At 36.5% G+C, this 18,001-nt stretch overlaps 2 protein-coding genes and 1 long non-coding RNA gene across 4 annotated transcripts; 2 read left to right on the top strand and 1 right to left on the bottom strand.

The window, feature by feature from the left end:
• Positions 1 to 140: 140 nt before the first annotated feature.
• Positions 141 to 604, top strand: LOC125489089. Its single transcript, XR_007266738.1, has 2 exons — positions 141 to 199; positions 510 to 604. It is a non-coding gene; the product is annotated as an uncharacterized LOC125489089 (long non-coding RNA).
• A 4,300-nt stretch (positions 605 to 4,904) lies between these two features.
• Positions 4,905 to 6,770, top strand: LOC105394188 (tRNA methyltransferase 10 homolog A). Its single transcript, XM_011566035.3, has 4 exons — positions 4,905 to 5,675; positions 5,861 to 6,007; positions 6,226 to 6,331; positions 6,588 to 6,770. Exons 1-4 carry the CDS (start codon positions 5,151 to 5,153, stop codon positions 6,767 to 6,769), a joined length of 960 nt encoding a protein of 319 aa, XP_011564337.3. The 5' UTR covers positions 4,905 to 5,150; the 3' UTR covers position 6,770.
• A 109-nt stretch (positions 6,771 to 6,879) lies between these two features.
• Positions 6,880 to 9,280, bottom strand: LOC105382006 (serine hydrolase-like protein). 2 transcript variants are annotated; one of them, XM_011551822.3, is made up of 4 exons: positions 9,085 to 9,280; positions 8,758 to 8,861; positions 8,197 to 8,413; positions 6,880 to 7,955 (listed from the first exon to the last, which is right to left on the bottom strand). In XM_011551822.3, the coding sequence occupies exons 2-4, from the start codon at positions 8,851 to 8,853 to the stop codon at positions 7,246 to 7,248; spliced, it is 1,023 nt and encodes a 340-aa protein (XP_011550124.2). In that variant the 5' UTR covers positions 8,854 to 8,861; positions 9,085 to 9,280; the 3' UTR covers positions 6,880 to 7,245. The 2 variants fall into 2 exon arrangements, with proteins under 2 accessions (XP_011550124.2, XP_011550125.2); XM_011551823.3 differs by having other exon boundaries at positions 8,197 to 8,407.
• Positions 9,281 to 18,001: the final 8,721 nt, after the last annotated feature.

Below are 18,001 nucleotides of genomic sequence, written 5' to 3'. Positions count from 1 at the left end.
TTTCTTAATAAATATTAGGATAATCTAGATAAAAACAACTATTTACGCTTGTTTGCAATTAGGAAGAAGAAGAAAAATATTCGTAGTCAAGCTAGGGAAGTTATTTATCGAGTTTATATACAATGTTTAGCGGAACATGAAGCTGGACACATTTTGTCGAATTTGGAGGATGTTTACGCTCGTACAGCGTCTATGACGGGTATGTAACATTGTACAAATTGTAATAATTCATATTTTATTAGTAACAACGCTTCATTTATCAATAAGCCTAGGTTTAGAGCCCAAGTCGAACATTGTTTACATACCGCTAGTTGTAGGCACGTTGTAGGTATGAGCTGGTTTAAGTTGAGTCAAACCATAACATTTTGATACTTGAAGTTATATTTTTTGTTTACTTACTAAATTCTCATTCTGTAACTCTGATTTTCTTAACTTAAGGGTAGTTTGAAACTACCTATCTAAATAACCTACCGTAAAAATAAATAAGCATTTTTTATTTTATTTTATAGGAGTATCGGACAGTACCGTCTGGCATATTGCAAAAGAGGGCTCTATAATGGAATATTTCTAACTCCTGGAAGAAACAGAACAGGCCGTCTAAAAAGAGAAATTGATGATTTTACTATGTGTGCCCTTCGTCAACAAATCCGGATATTTTATACAGTTGTAATAACGTTATCTAATAAATATTTTTTGGTTTCACTATAAGCCTTCATATTAACACCTTCTAGCTTGAATAATGAGCTTTTTTTGTGAATGGTAAGTTGTTTTTAAATACAGAAATAGGGTAGGTAGTCACAGGCAAAATTTCAAGTATCAAAGTCAGTTTTGTTTCGCTATATAGGGTTGCTACATGAAAGATAGCTGCGCCCTCATTTAATTTCAGGACTTTATAGTTTCACTGTATTCTCTTACCAATACTAGGTAAGGTAGGTAAGTATTCCTTCTTCACCGGTGGTGCCGGTGAAAGTTGTGTGTTTTATGAATAATCTGTGGATTTTAAAGTTTCATAGATCAAAGATGTTCAAAATTGGTTTCTTGTAGAAAGATTCCCGGAAAATATGTTATATTTTTTATTTTACCAGTCTTAGGTGGAATTTCACCAAACGCTAAACGTATTTAGTCGCATGTCAAACGGCTGTCAGTTAGTACAAAAAAAAACACGCACTCACGCCTTGTACTAATGTACTCCCTTGCGGGGTAGGCAGAGGTGCATTGCTGCACCCACTTTTCGCCAGAGTGTATGTTAGTCCCAATGTAATAGGGGGCGGGCCTATTGCCATTTTACAGGCACATCCAAATAGTACAAAATGTATTTAAAATTTGATTCAAATACAATTTTAAATACGTTTAGCGTTTGGTAAAGTGGCCCTTATTGCTAAAGTGCGACAAACTTATCTGTTCCGGTGAGAGCGAACTAAATTGATCCATATCTCATTACTTACTAATGAATTATATATTGATATAGATTAGATGGGTCTATTAACACCGCAAGAGCGAATTAACAATACGAGCAAACATAAAATCATATAGAATGAAGAAATATTAGACATTTATGTAAACTCTCACCGGAACAGATAAGTTTGTGGCACTGTACAGTCGGCAGTCCAACTCATAGACTAGAATATTATATATAACTGGGTCCAACTATAAAGTCAAGACAATAGTCAATAAAGAGTGCGATTTTGCTAAGGTAGGTATTTACTTACATTCACATATATTATGTAGGTACTATTTAAAAACGAAATACCAATTGATAATGGCTTTACAAAGGATTTGTTCTTTATTGAAAATATAATATATACCTACCAATAAATAGGTTTTTAACCATTAGTTAGGACCCACTTCCGTTTGCAGGACTAAGGTGTCATAGCGTTACCGGAAACAAATAAGAATCATAGAGAAAATAACACATACGATGGATTTTAACGGATTCGTCCTTTAATAATAGTTTAATAACGATCTTAGGGCCACTTGCACCAACATAATAAATCTAGATTTAGTGTTAAATCTCGATTTAGTGTCAAATTTTATATGGACTGACGTTTGTTAAATCGAGATTTGACACTAAATTTAGATTTAATTTGTTGGTGCAAGGGGCCCTAAATATGTTTCTTGGCCCCTCAATTAGTTAGGAATTAGGATCCACTTCCGTTTTCAACTTTATAGTTGGACTATGGTTGAACTGTTGGCCAAAAAAGCGGAAATGGATTGATGCACAGTAATAGGTTGTACAGTGAAACTATAAAGTCCTGAAATTAAATGAGGGCACTGCTATCTTTCATGTAGCAACCCAATATAGTGAAACATAACTGACTTTGATACTTGAAATTTAGCCGGTTAACTTCTATTTATGTACTTATTTAAAAACAACTTACCATCCACAAAAAAAGCTCTTATACAAGCTAGAAGGTGTTAATATGAAGGCTAATAGTGAAACCAATAAATATTTATTTAGATAACGTTATTACAACTGTATAAAAAAACTGGATCTGTTGACGAAGGGCACACATAGTAAAGACATCAATTTCTCTTTTTGGACGGCCAGTTCTGTTTCTTCCAGGAGTTAGAAATATTCCATATTTTGCCCTCTTTGGCACGCTGGTCCGATATAACTATAAAATATAATAAAAAAATCTTTTTGAGTTACACAATGCCCCCCAAATTCACACAATGTGAATTTAGTAAGTAAACAAACATATATCTTCAAGTATCAAAATGTTAAGGTTTAACTCAACTGAAACCACATGAAACCTACAATCAGTGGTATGTAAACAATGTTCGACTTGGGCTCTAAACCTAGGTTTATCGATAAATGAAGCGTTGGTACTAATAAAAAATGAGTTATTAAAATTTGTACAATGCTACATACCCGTCATAGACGCTGTACGAGCGTAAACATTCTCCAAATTCGAGAAAATGTGTCCAGCTTGATGTTCCGCTAAACATTGTATTAAAACTCGATAAATAACTTCACTAGCTTGACTACGAATATTTTTCTTCATCTTCCTAATTGCAACCAAGCGTAAATTGTTGCTTTTATCTAGATTATCCTTATAATTAATAAGAAAATTCAAAAAAACAGCCAACCGCCTATTGACATAAACAATTGTTATGACTTTTATGTTTCTTTTCTAATGGTGCCAGGCTCCTGAAAATTTTAGTTCCTCAAACATTAATTTCAGGACTTTATAGTTTCACTGTACCTATAATATAACCTATATACCAATGAACCGGAAATAGAAAAGCGACATCTATTGGTGAGTAGTAACTTAAAAACATATAAACGGACTATACCATTTTCCAGAACCAATGATATGGGGGACGTTTTCATGACGTTTTGAGTTTGGCAGTTTTAGAGATGTCCGAGAGTAAAATTCTATCGACTTGTACCTATCGATATTTGTACGGGTCAATTTGTATGTGTCAGATTAAACAACGACATTGATGATCAGTTCATCTTGCAAACAATGTATCCGAGCCAAATAGTCACAGTCCTGTAATATAATTCTTTTTGTTCTATCAACCAAACTCAAATGAATTACAAACTCACGACATTCCGAGTTTAAAACAGCCTTTCTCGGCATTTTGACCAAAATAACAAACAAACAAACAGCATGAGAGAGATGCACTCTGATTAAAAACATCATAGTTTGTTTTAAAGCTGTTGATGAGAAAGTAAGTAAGAAATACTATATACCTACTTACTATAATACAATGTAAAAAATTCTAATATTTTATCGATTTCAGAACGTCGACTTTGATGTGTCCCGTCTCTAGTACGTTCCATTTTACCAAAGTGTGTACTCAAGAAATATATATTATCTGTGGTCGTTGTCAATAAAATGACAGATTTTGCAATAGTATTCATGCCTTGATGCCTTAAATGGAAAATTTTAAAGTGTCACCCATATCATTGGTTCTGGAAAATGGTATAGTCCGTTTATATGTTTTTAAGTTACTACTCACCAATAGATGTCGCTTTTCTATTTCCGGTTCATTGGTCTTGCTTCTTGCTACTTAAACGTAGATGTTATGGCAGGGTGTTTCCGACCTCTCGGTTCTTGAATTACGACATAAAGTAAATACACCTTAAATGTACCTATTACAAAAATTTCGTTTATTCGTGCTGATTACGGTCTAGTAAATAACAAATAAACAGTAAATAACAAATAAACAGTAAATATAAATAAGTATAGTAGATATTGTTATGATGTTGTTTGAGCAAAAGAGACATAATTTATTTTTAATTTTTGTTAATTTTTTTTTTTTTTTTTAGTTTAAATTGTTCTTATCTATTTGAAATTTCTTATTTTAAACTGTTTTTGATTACATAAATTATGGTACCCCAAGATACGGGCAAAGCCTAGTTTGGGGACCACTTTATTAACTAAGATTATAACTTAAATAAGACATGTGCAAATTATAGTGTAATATTAGTGTACCTAACGGAAAATGTATGTACCTAAACTGTTTTTTGTGCAATAAAATTTCTTTTTATTTATTTTTTATTTTATAGTATTTATACTGAACTAAATTAATAAATAAATAAATATGTGGGGACATCTCACACACGGCCATCCGACCCCAAGCTAGGCAGAACCTGTGTTATGGGTGTCGGACAGCTGATATATCTACACAAATACATAGATAGATAGATACTAAATATAAATATCAACACCCAAGACCCGAGTACAAATATCTGTCTTTAAACAAATATCTGCCCCAGCCGGGAATCGAACCCGGGACCTTCGGCTCAGTAGTCAGGGTCACTAACCACTACGCCATTCGGTCGTCAGAACTGTAACATAGCTTAGAATAATAACAGCCTCGGTGTAAAATTCACAGAGTGCCGCCGCCGCCGTCGCCGCGCCGGACCGGTGCCTGTCAAAGTGTCAATCTCAATACTGTCACTGTCATTCAGTATAGGTTATATGGCCCACGACTTTGTAAACTAAAAACAGCCCGCCTTCTTATTTTTTTCTCTGCGGAAATGTTATATTGGTGTTATAAATTATCCTTTTATACGATTGTAGCATCGCCAAGATGTTCTTGTGATTTTTAGCAAACTACTGTGCGATATACACATGTAGGTTTGTTGAGGTTGAGGTTATGTGATAGAACAAAGTTTTCATTTTCTATTTTCCACTATGGTAGAAAATAAAGACGTTTCTGGTACTGAAGAGGTACATAAGGTATCCGAGGAAGATGAAAAGAATGTTCATCAAATTTCTCTCTTCGATATTTCCATTGATCCTGGCCTAAAAGATGATGAAGGCAATGAACTTCCAAGGCCCTACAGTAAGAGTCAGATGCGAAAATGGTTGAAAAAAGTTAAATGGGAAAATAGAAAGTCTGAAAAACGAGCTAAAGAAAAAGCCCGTGCTAAAGAAAGAAGGGCACAAGCACGGATTTCTAATATTGACTTAGGTCCAAGCAGAAAATGCCTAAAGAAAATGAAAATGGAAAAAGTAAAAAAAAATATTGGACTAATAATAGACTTAAGTTTTGACCATTTGATGATAGAAAAAAATAGATTTAAAGTAATTAAACAAATACTTAGATGTTATTCTATTAATAGAAGATCAGAAACACCTCTTCAAATGTATGTAACTAGTTTTGGGGAGAGAACCAAAATGGAAATAGCAAGGCATAATGGTTATGAACACTGGGATGTATGTATATAATCATGATATTCTATTTATTAATTAGGTTAGAGCCTCAGCTTCCTTTAGCATGATTAATGAAACTCTAAAGTTAACAAAACTATAAATAAAAATGCTATAAGCTTGATCAAGGGATTGCCACTGTTTTTAAAATAGCAGTTTTTTATTTACTTTAATACTTGATTTGTCTGCAGATGGTGTTTTATGAAAAACCATATTTAGATATATTTCCCAAGGAAAAATTATGTTATTTAACAAGTGAATCAGAAAATGTTATTGAAAGCTTTGATGATGATACAATTTACATCATAGGAGGCCTGGTGGATCACAATGAACACAAGGTAAAATTACACTTATAAATGCTTGTTATTTACAAACATGCTTCATCAACTTTTTGCTGGTTTCATGATAATCCTAATGTAATGAGGTCATGTGCTTGTGCTCTATAGGTATGAATGAAAAATTCTAAACTATCTACATATATCTACACAGTAGCATAAAGAACTATAAGAAGTATATAATAGTGTGTGTAAATAATAAAATTTATTTCATTTTTCAGGGTCTCTGTTACAAAATTGCACAGGAGCAAGGTATCCAACATGGTCAGTTGCCATTGGATAAGTATGTCAACATGAAGACACGGAAAGTGCTCACTATAGATCATGGTGAATAATTTTAACGTAATTTATCTCCTATAGTGTATGCATGTTTCATGTATGATAGGAACCTTTCCTAATAACAAGAAAACCAAGTGAAGCTTTGGCAGCACATTCGAGTGTGCCTTACAGGTTCGACCATTATTGAAAAAATGGCGATTGAACCAACCCGGTCTGTAATGTAATTAGCTTTTTGATTTTCTCCTCATTGATATCAAGCTCTGACTTAAAATAATAATGAATATATATTAAATTTTTGTTCCAGTGTTTGAAATAGTTCTGAAGATTTCAGAAGGTATGTCCTGGCAAGATACATTGCTGAAGGTGTTGCCAGAAAGGAAAGGGGCTCTTGTTTGTGACACGCCAGTGGACAGTACATGTACTACAAACCTAACTTTAAGCAATGATAGTGATTATAAGACAAGTGAGGTACAAAATTTGGATTAAATAGTTTCTATTGATTTTTATATGTACCTACCTATTTATATTGTAAAACATTGAAGTTCAGACATCAATAAATTTTATTCACTTTACCAGAGTAATTAAAAAAAATGCAATTTTATTTAATATTTATTACAAATTGTTAGGTAACTCACAGTCATACATTTTTTCCAAACCAAAACAACTTATAAAAATTGTAAAAATAATGAAGTAAATAAAATATAAATAGAAACCAGTTTGGTAAAGTAGAGGAATGAAAAGATTCAGAATATCGTCAATTTATTACAAAATGCACAAATAGTTTTCATTCCCCTATTGAACCTTTACAAAGATTTTATCTTCGTTTTTACAGTTTTTGGTTTAATAAATACATTGCTATCACAGGTACAAATGCTGATTACTAAAAAGCAGTAAGTAAATACGTATTGACTATTATAATTTGAATTTAATTAGGTAGTTAGGTATCTGTTCATAAATTAACATTAATTGTTTTGTTTGGTTAGTTCTTCACTAAATAATCCATGTTTTTGAAGGAAAGGTATTACAAGGTTGGCTACCTTTTCAGGGTTATTTAAATGCACATGATGAGTGCCAGGTACAAATTGAAGCTCAAACGTGTCATTATTTTTAGCAATGATTTCTCGCAATGTTACAGAATACTCATCTGATGCATAAGGCGAGTCAATAGCTTTTACATACAAAGTCGGGCATTTCAGCCTAAGGACAAGATTCTCTACAAACTTTTTGTCTTCTGCAGTAAACAATGTATATTTTAGTCGAGCGTCCCGACTGACATAAAATTTTTGGGGATCCTTCTTAGATGGCAGGGCGCCACGCTTGAGGAGATGCTGTACACTGTCCAGATCTACAGATTTGTTGGTTCCCAAATGCCAGAGTTTTGTAATTTCCTCCATTGAATAAGACGGAGGTTCCAAGTGTTGGCGTTTTTGTTGAATTTGTAATTTTTGCAAATTTGTTTGATATTTCCCAACAACGAAATTCAGATCATAATCATCATAAATAAGGCTGTCAATAGCTATGTAGGTGTCCACATCATCTGGAAACAAACTAGCAAATCGTAGCCCAGCTATGGATCCCATTGAATGACAAAGAAGGGACAATTTATCCCATTGAAAGTATTCTTTCAAGTGGAGGATTAACCGAGGTAGCTCCCATGGATAATAATGCATACCTGAAAAAAACTTAAGTTAAAAATCCAATAGATACAGCTTACAGTATAGTCTAGGTAGGTACCTACTCCAATCACTGATGGTATTGATTACTTAATCATAAAAGATAAGTATTTTTAAAATGCTATCAATGTTACATGCCAAAGTAATGCATCTAGTAATCTAGTATTACTTATTTTACTCTGTTTTTCAACAATTCATTCATTCATATTTGTAATCTACATTATGTAAAAAGGTACTTACCAGGAGGGTACCAAGATGACAGTCCATGACCAGGGAAGTCAATGGCTAGTAATGAGCAGCCTTGGGCTAGCATTGGTGCAATAGGATCCCAAGTGCCTGCATTATCTTGCCAGCCATGAAGAGCTAGTATAGGTCTTTGGTTTTCATTTCCCCATAATTTTGCAGCCACATGTCCCCATTGAGTTGGTATTTGAATTTCTTTAACAGGCACCTGAGACTGAAAATAATGAGGTTAGCATGTATACAGAGCTCCTAGCACCAAGGATGGTGATAAGTCCAGTAACTGCAGTTTAAAGGTCTGAAGTTTATTTACAGATAACTTGCTCAGATTTGAATGATCACTCCTTAGCCAGATTGAAGTGGTACATGTACTTTGTTGTTCTACAATCACAGCTCATATTCCATTTTCATTTTCTTTTGACTTCTAGTGTAAAAGCTTTACTGCCCAGCATTCATTTTAAATAACAAGTGTAGTGAACATTTATTGGTATTGATATTTAGTGATTAATAATAAGAATTCCTACCTTTCTGTTAAAGTACTTACTTATTATTTGTACTTACTGTATGTAATTTGTTGGTGGCAATGAGCTGAATAGCAGATAACGATCTACTGGCCTTGGACCTTGAAACTAGCGTTTGAAATATTTTGCTTGCCATTCTGAAATCTGAAATGATAAAGGATATTAGTAGAATGATGCAATTCATTTGTATTATGGAAATATATGAAGAAATCTAAACTCTCGGGGCTTTATTCTAATAACTAATTATAGTTAATGAATATCATAAGCATTTTACGTTTAATTATCGCCTTGCTTTGCAGTAAGATATAATATTACTGATGGATTAGGTATGAAAATAATCTTCTAAGTTAATAGGATACATACATACCTATTTGAAATGAGTAGGTTTTTTACTAATCATAGCAATAAGTAACTAATCACTGTTCTAGTATCACGGTTCTTTTAAAACGATTTAATTTTACCTAGCTCAGGCTAAAATGGTTTAGTTTTGGTTATGAATGAAAATCAAAAAGAAAACCACAAGAAAACCGTACTGTCAGTGTCAGTAGTCAGTACTGACTGTCACTGTCACTTTTCGCAGCCCTATTCTGTTTATCCGAGTGGGATAGCAAAGAGTTGATATCAAATAGCTGTCAACGTGTCAACTAACGCTGCGTTGTATAGCTTGCCTTGCTTTGACAGTATACGGACAGAAAGAGACAGATATAGATATAATTCCGATATTATTTTTCTGTAACTCAGCGTTAGCGCAATATTATTGACTTTGTACTGACTAATCTAACTTCAAAAACGTTTATGTTGAATGTAGGAGTATATTTAAGTTTCTTTCATAATAATTTATTATGATTGTTTGTGGTGTTGGTTATTTTGTCATTATTAGGTATACTTTGTTAAAAGCAGCTGTCATCCATACATTTTATCTTTCATTTATTGGTTTGCAAGGTAAAATGAACTTTATTCACCAGGCATAAGCATCTATCAATCAAGCGTCATAGGAGTCTTGCTATATTTGCAGCGCTGCTGCGGCGCTGCAGTCGCGCATCTTTTAAATTACAAAATTTATATGGATTTTGACAGCAGCGCGACTGCAGCGCTGCAGCAGCGCTGCAGCCGCGCGACACTTACACCCATATTCTTAGTCACTTCCTTTCCTTATAATTTCCTTGACTTAAGGTTTCTTCCTTAATTCGGTAGCTATAGTCGTAAAAAGTCTCCTTCACTTAAGCATTTTCTTACTCAAGGTTTTGGAATGAACTGTCAAAGTGAAGGTACCTCTTGAGCTACCTTATAGATACTCAAAGGATAGAAATGGTGGAGTTTGACGAATTTATTGAATATGTTTTAGGAGAACCATATAATTTCTTGGCACGGCGATACATAAGGGATGCTGAAAACCCTTTCGAATTTTACAATGATATAGCTGAACATAAAAGAGTAGAGAATAATTGAGGGCGTGGCAATCTAAGAAAGTGGCCACACTATTATAGTATAGAAAACGGACAAAAGTATCATGATACTTTAGCAGAAAAAATCAAAACGAGAAATGTTTCAAATATTAACTAATTATAAAACGCCACTTTTTGGGGAGGTTTATGTTAAAAGAAGAAATTAGTAGGGGAGAGGGGGGCAGTCTTGAATGAATTTCATTAAATCAAATCAACTGTAACTTTCATTTCTGTAACTGTAACTTCAATTTCATTGTGTATTTCATAATGTTTTTTTGCACTGAAACACGTGTTGGTTATCCCATTATGTAATTACTATAGGAGAAAAGAGATAGTATCACATATCGATATTTTATTACAGTTTTTTCTTGCTCAGGAAAAAGTTCAAATGTGCCCCGGCAATTCTTCTAAAACTGTGTTTACCGATTTTCCTGCAACTAATTATTTATTTGGTCAGAAAAGCAGTGACTTGCAAATTATTATGTCTGGGGAATTTATACCGACTCTTACACTGAGTTGCAGAAAGGATCTTTATGTTAATGTCGGCATTAAATGTATTGTTGCCTTGCTTTGACAGTATACGGACAGAAAAAGACAGACAGATTTAATGTCCACATTAGCTTAGAGTCCCTTTCTGCAACTCGGCATTACATATTCTTACACATATTTTTACAATAGGTACTCTAACACGGAGAGACCGACACACATAGACACCTACAGCTGTAAAACTTATCGATACCCTTTTTGAGTCGGGGGTTAGTAAAAAAGTATCTAGACCTGATGTTTTAACAACATTAGCCATCCAGACCCTGATGTCATGTAACGTTTGACACTAGTATTTTCTAACCTCTATAAGAATAACAAATACACATTGAAAGGCATTCTATTACATCAAAATAGTACTTTTTTACAAGAAATATAAGCAATGTATGTTAATGGTTAGAAATGAAGTACCTACTCACCAGTTTAAAACGCTGCTTTTTCATAAACATCGTATATATTGACTAATACTTCTCCAGCCTCATTCTCCGCCAAACATCGTAGGTAAACGCTGTAAATCATCTGTCTAGCTTCGCTGCGAATGGTTTTATTCATTTTCACTTCGTGAACAAACTCAACAATCCACAAAACTCCAAAATTAAGCAAAATTCGATTTGTTTATACAGGAACAGGGCTAGTTTGACATTCAAACCATAGAAACAGACCACAAATCACAAGTTTTTTTTTATTGCCAGGTGTAAATCTGTTTAGTTCCAAAAACATTAATCTCTACTCTTTTGTGTTCAGCTATACGGAATTTCAGGGAAGGTTTCGATTTAGCAAAGCGAGTGTTATAAATCTGCTGATGCCTCTATTATTTGTAAATAATAATAGAAATCGCCGAGGCCTTCCACTGCCGCCAGCTTTGCAAATTGTGTTGGCCTTACGGTTTTATGCTACCGGAAATTTCCAAGTAAGTCATAGGTAATACTTACCATTTATCCATATTATGTAGTCTGAGCCTATCTGAAACCTAGTTAAACATTGGAGATATGGCGTTTCGACTTTCTCCGTGTTCGGCATCATAAGGGTCACAGTGACAGTTAAATAAAGTCCATTTTTCTCTCCACCTTTAGTTTGCAAGGTGCGGGTGCCTATATAAATAGAGTGAGTCGCCCGCGCGCCTTAGTTGGTTTTTGATTTTTGAAGTGAACACTTCGGCAAAATGGCTCAATGTAGCCACGGTTCTCGTCGGCTTCGCTCCGACGGGGAAAAATATAATATTGAATTTGCGGAGTCCTCGCTGCCGGGAGCTGTAGCGTGATGCGGACCAGGCGGCGCGGGGCCTGCCGGCTGCTGCGCACACAGCCATTGCTGAGGATTTCGCAACGAAGGTTTGAGTTGATAAGCCGTGAGTAAAATGCTATTATTTACTGCTTTTAAAAGCTCAGCCACTGGTCATTATGCTCCGGCGCTTGGGGTTTTTATCCCACGCAGTAGGGTCCGATTCAATAGTCGTGGTGATGATTGATCACATATTCCGGTCCTACTAGTGGCGCTTGAGCTAGATACTTACATTAATGACCGCTTTAAGTAAAGCATATGTTAATTTTATACAGGAAAAATTTTTTTTAATAAAAATATATTTTTCTACCCTCAATTTCTAATATTTTTAGAAAACAGTTGATAAAAACTTTGCTATTACAATAATGCACTTGATTATAGCTTATGTAAGGCTTTACAAATAGGAGCTTTCCAGGACCGTCATAGGATTTTTTACAGGAAGCACGTGGCTCCGAGTTTCAGTATGTTGGGACATTGTGGCATGTGCGGCGAGTAATGTGATCCGCCGGTACCTACCCGCTGAGGGTAGGCAGGCCGATTCGGTGAAATTGAAGTTTCGTGTAACCTGCACCCGGCCCTGTGCTCCTGCGCTGGCCGCCGTCTCGTGGCACCTGCATCGCAGCGTACACCCGGCCCTGCGCTCCTGCCCTGGCCACCGGTTCGTGCCACCTGCATCGCAGCATACACCCGGCCCTGTGCTCCTGCGCTGGCCGCCGTCTCGTGCCACCTGCATCGCAGCGTACACCCGGTCCTGGCCCTGGCCACCGGTTTGTGGTACCTGCATTGCTGCATAGACCCAGCCATGCACTCCTGCCCTGGCGGCTGTACACCGGGTCCTGGCCCTGGCCACCGTTTTGTGCCACCTGCATCGCAGCGTACACCCGGTCCTGGCCCAGGCCACCGGTTTGTGCTACCTGCATCGCTGCATAGACCCAGCCATGTACTCCTGCCCTGGCGGCTGTGTTGTCCCACCTGCATCGCTGCGCACACCTGGCACTCCTGTTCTGGTTGCCAGATCCAAACGCCCCCTGTCTGGGAAGAGATTTTATGCTCAGCGGAACCGCCTGCACTATTGCTAGCACGGTCATCATCATCATCAGCCATCATTATGAGTGACTTATTTAGAAGGTATCGAGTAACGTGCGCTATTCGTCAGTGATTTTGGCATATGCAGACGATCGTTTACTGCCAAGGTTGGTCATGTTAGCCATACAAGGGCACACCAACGAAGCCTGAGTAACCACCTGCAGTCGCCGTAGCCGCATCGGCATGGATGACGACAAATCGTTTAACGTGCACCGCTTCTAAAAGTGTTATAGCACTTCAATTTGATGCCTCCGCTGAGGTAGGGTATTCTATTAAAGCAGCTTTCTTCTGAACTGCCCAAAGTGACCTGTAGACTGCTCCTGGGGATAGTTGTGCAATCAATTTTTTATTTCGATGTCTCTGCTGAAGAAATTGTCTAATGCAGCTTTTGTTCTAAACTGCCTAAAGATCATTGGACTGCTCGTGGGAATGGTGACGCACGGTAAGTACAGGAGCGTTACTCTATACTGATGAGAAACGAACGAACGAGAGCTGTCGTGCAATCGGCACGTTTAATACATACAAACAGATAGAGCGGCTCGCGCCGCAGTGCACTGAAAGTTCGTTTTTCGTCATATAAAGTGTCCCCCCAGACACTATCTTAAGTGTTATGACACATCGGCAGATTCCAGCTTTGAGTCTTCTTTTCTCGGCTGTGAGCAAAGTGAATCCCACCGGCGAGTGTTCAACCTAAAAGCACTGAGCTAATTCCTGATTTCGTGAAAGTCGCTGTTGCTATACCATACCGCTTCACAAGTTACCGAATTTATTATGATCCTACTGTCGGGTGATCATGATCGGAGTGACATCGCGGTTTCTGAGTGGCACCATATTAGCTGTCTTCCTTATGTCCCAGTGGATTGTGAGTGTGTATCCAAGCTCTTTGTTGAAAAATGCGTGAACCTCCTACGCAGCAGCTGTCTACTAGTTGTCTATCGAATAAATCGAGTAACGGTGCTCTTGCACGAGACGACTACCTTTTGGTAAAATTATAACTTCCACTATTCTGGGAACATGCATATACCTACTGTGTACTGTGTATCACATCACGTGTAGCCGCAGCCCTACTCAATGTACGGGGCTAGATAATAAACAATGGCAGTCGTCATTAAATTTCTATGAATTTCGAAGTTTATCATTTGGAGCACAATCCAAAGTGTGAAAGTTCATGGCTAAACGGCTTCTCTAATGAAAATGTATTTTTAATTCGATTCTGGCGCAAACGTTTCATAACTATTTTTCAACACTGTATCTGCTGAAACTACTTAGACTGACTGGTTAAGGGTCAGCAATAGGTAATCGAGGGTTGGCATTGTCATAGAATTATGTAGTAAATGATGCTCTACAGCCTTGAAAAAAATCACACCGGTAGTCGAAGAGTCTAGCTAGGTGCTGAATCATTCGAATTTAAGTAAATGCTTATGGATAACTGTAAATTAAATTCAGAATATGACGAAAAACCACTCCCGTATTGTAACAACTGTGTCGTAATCATCAAGAATTTTCGTATGATTCTTATCAAATTATAAAGTTAAAGGCTTGGACTAGGCGCTAAATACCTTGTTTTTTAATAAACATACACTTATTTTGTGTAAATTAATCCCAAACTTGAGCAATTTTTTTCCCTCAAATCTTCATACAAATATCTATGGCGGCTTTCTGTGTTATAAAATCATAAACACAAGTGACTTTGACTCAGTTGGCCGCTGGCCTCCAAAGAAGGGTCACGTCGGTTTAGGCAGCACTGACAGCTCGCGATCTTATCGTGTACAGATACAAAATCACTGCACATTGGTTGTCATTGCACTTTTTCAACTTTTATGACACCAACATAATTTGATTTGAAATTGAGGAAGCATAATTCTTCCAGTATATTCAATACATTAAATTAAATTAGATAGTGTGCAATATTCTCGTGACATTACAGTCTCGTAAAGGTCTGATGAGGAGCAGGAATATAGCGAATGGATCTAAGTGATGACAATACGCACGAACATTAGGTTAGGGATCAAAAATACAGTCTCTTGGTGCTGGTTGAGGTATGGTCTCATGAGGATCTGATGAGGGCAGTAACACGGTGGTGGCTCAATTTTATTTCAAAGATGTTAATAGCTAAAAGCATCGAGTTTGGGCTATTAAGTATGTTTTTCAGAGAGAGAGAAAGAGATTTTATTTTTCCTCTGGATGTGTTAGGTTTACTGGGTTTACTAAGTTCATTCTGTTAATGGCATCAAGTTGTTATGTGTTCATAAGTAATAATTATTTATTAACAAAATGCTGTTGGTTCTCCACGAAAATGTAAAAATAAAAATAAAATAAATAAAAATAAATTCGTAACGTAAAATTGTCAATGACGGAATTTCTTCTATAGACAGTAGCCACAAAAAAAACAAACGATAGATAGCGTGACTTGAAGATAAAGATACATTTATTCGACACATAGACAGCAACAACAAAAAAAATACAGATTTAAAGAAAACAAACACATACTTATACAAAACAACAAAGAAAAAAAAGGAGACACATCAAAATAACTGGAAAAAATATAAGCCCCAATTTACTTGTGTGGGACAGGGAGTACCATAATATTTTTTTTGGGTTACTCCCCATCTATGTGAAATATCAGCTTGATATCTTTACCCGTTTCTGAGAAAAAGGGCGGTGACAGACGGACAACAAAGAGATCCTATAACGGTTGCTTTTTTTCTTTTGATGTTCGAAACCCTAAAATTAATTAAAAATATTATGCTGCTACCAAAAAATATTACTTACTTACAGGTATTGAAAAAGCGGTATATAGTACTAAACAAATTATAAACAAACAAAAAACCCGACTGCACGCTAAAAATATGAAAACAAGTCCCAATGTTAATGGAAAGTATCGTAGGCGGGGACCAGCAGAGGGTTCACCATTTAGCTGAATGTTACTTAGAAAACGGCCTTGAGTGGCGGTCAAGTTGGTCCCCGCCTGCGATACTTTCCATTAACATTGGGACTTGTTTTCATGTTTTTAGCGTACAGTCGGGTTTTTCGTTTGTTTATAATTGTATTTTTTTATTTGTAACTTTTTAGTTGTTTTTATTTTATGAAATTTTACGTCAGTAGTTCATGATCATTTTTTATTTCAATAATTTTGGTGTTGTTATTTAAATACTTTCAATATGCATATTTTTATAATGTGAAAATCATGCCCTTTCATTTGATACCTTACACGGCAAAGTTGAATTATTATTTTTTCGATCATCACGTTATGTCCTCTAGAGGGCGCTATGTACATTTTAATAGAACGTCACATAGCCTATAACCATTGCGCCATCAATACGCTTCTAACAATACCTCATACATCAAAATCTATCAAGCCGTTTAGGCTACAGGAGGGAACAAAGAAACAGACAAACATACATACATACAATCAAAAAACATTACCCTCCTCTTTCGGCAGTCCGGTAAAAAGGATTAAGACAGGGGGTCATTCTGAACTTTTGCTCTACGAGTTTTGGAAATTAACTTTGCTGGACATGTGACTTTTTACCATGGAAAACGAATATTTTTTTTCGCGAATTTGCAAATCTCGTAGAACAAAAGTTGTTCAGAATGACCCCTTGAGTCATCCCCTTTTGGCTTAGTATAGCCCTTTTGCGACACTATGTATTTACTTTGCTTTGTCGTCGGGGTTCAGTTGGCTGGAGGATGCCCGAAACTTATTATCTACACTTTAATACTTGTAGTTACCTTTCTACAAGTAAATACCACATTTGTTTGAGAAAGCTAATCGGGTTCCGAGTATAGAGTAAAGTGGCACCCCTATTAATTTCTACTCTTTCCTGGTGCCTACCATTGTAAGTAAGAATTACTTATACTTACTTACCCTAAAATCACCCAAAATGTACTTGAACATAATTGTCAATAAAGTTGGCGAGTAAAAGTTTATCGACCCATTGTGCAAACTTACATGTGTGCGTGTCACTGCGTGTGCTGTGTGAAGAGCATTGAAAACCCAAAATTGGCGCGGCACGTCACCCTGTACGGGCCCTTAAGATGCAGACGTGCCGTTTTCACAATGAGGCGTTTGTTAAAAAAAAAAAAAGTTTGTTTTTGGAGAAATAGATGGCGTTGTCTGGGGTTGTACCAACTTTCAAACCCTCAGAACACACTCAGATCACAATATGTTATTCTGTGAGGCTAACGAAATGTGAAAGTGACGTAGGTAGGTAGAATTGTAGTATTATTTTCTCTATGATGTCGATGTCACTGTTGCTTCAGCGTTCAGTGCGATTGTGCGTACAGCCGTTCTTTTCAAGTTTTCTCAGTTTCCTTGTGTTTCTCCTGTATTAATTGAGTTGTAGTTGAGCTATCTGCTCCTCCTCCCTTGATACTGTAGAGTTAGTGCACTTGAGATAGTGACTCTTTTGAGATAGTGACTCTTGTGAGATAGTGACTCTTGTGATAGTGACTGCTATACTGTAATAATGCCTAAGGACTATGGATCATGGTCCCTTGCCAATCTGAAGATAGAGTTACGAAAACGGAATGCCAAACTAACTGGACGGAAAGCCGTCTTGGTTCAGAGGTAAGTATTTCTTTGGGATCTTATTTAGGATCATACAATAAATAAAAATAGAAAATCAGTTCTCGCACGCAGCACCCGTTCAAACGGCGCGCATAGAGAAAAGAACACTATGTGACGGCGCGGGTAGAACTATTCACAGAATACTTAGCACTATCCCAAGCCACATGCAGTCTGAGCCTCGGAAGGATGGCTCGCGCTACCACCCGACATTTAATCACAACTAGTGAGTTCTTATTCTGAGTTTAGTACTCTTTGCTCTCTATGTATTTTTTGTCAGTTGGTACACTGCATTTTCACGCCATCTATCGGCTTACCCAAAAGCTCAACTGACAGCTGTCAAGGAAAACGGCTCATTCCAT

The sequence above is a fragment of the Plutella xylostella genome, chromosome 10 (assembly GCF_932276165.1).
Source record: "Plutella xylostella chromosome 10, ilPluXylo3.1, whole genome shotgun sequence".
In the NCBI taxonomy this organism is placed as follows: Eukaryota; Metazoa; Arthropoda; class Insecta; order Lepidoptera; family Plutellidae; genus Plutella; species Plutella xylostella.
This window is presented reverse-complemented; position numbering and strand designations above follow the sequence as displayed.

Excerpts from the sequence above, each read along its gene's own strand:
- LOC105394188 (XM_011566035.3), top strand. The coding sequence starts at position 5,151 with ATGGTAGAAAATAAAGACGTTTCTGGTACTGAAGAGGTACATAAGGTA. Across the intron at positions 5,676-5,860 it reads ATGGTTATGAACACTGGGAT|ATGGTGTTTTATGAAAAACC; the intron begins GTATGTATATAA and ends ATTTGTCTGCAG. Across the intron at positions 6,008-6,225 it reads TGGATCACAATGAACACAAG|GGTCTCTGTTACAAAATTGC; the intron begins GTAAAATTACAC and ends TTCATTTTTCAG.
- LOC105382006 (XM_011551822.3), bottom strand. The coding sequence starts at position 8,853 with ATGGCAAGCAAAATATTTCAAACGCTAGTTTCAAGGTCCAAGGCCAGT. Across the intron at positions 8,414-8,757 it reads CCACCAACAAATTACATACA|TCTCAGGTGCCTGTTAAAGA; the intron begins GTAAGTACAAAT and ends CATTATTTTCAG. Across the intron at positions 7,956-8,196 it reads GTCATCTTGGTACCCTCCTG|GTATGCATTATTATCCATGG; the intron begins GTAAGTACCTTT and ends AGTTTTTTTCAG.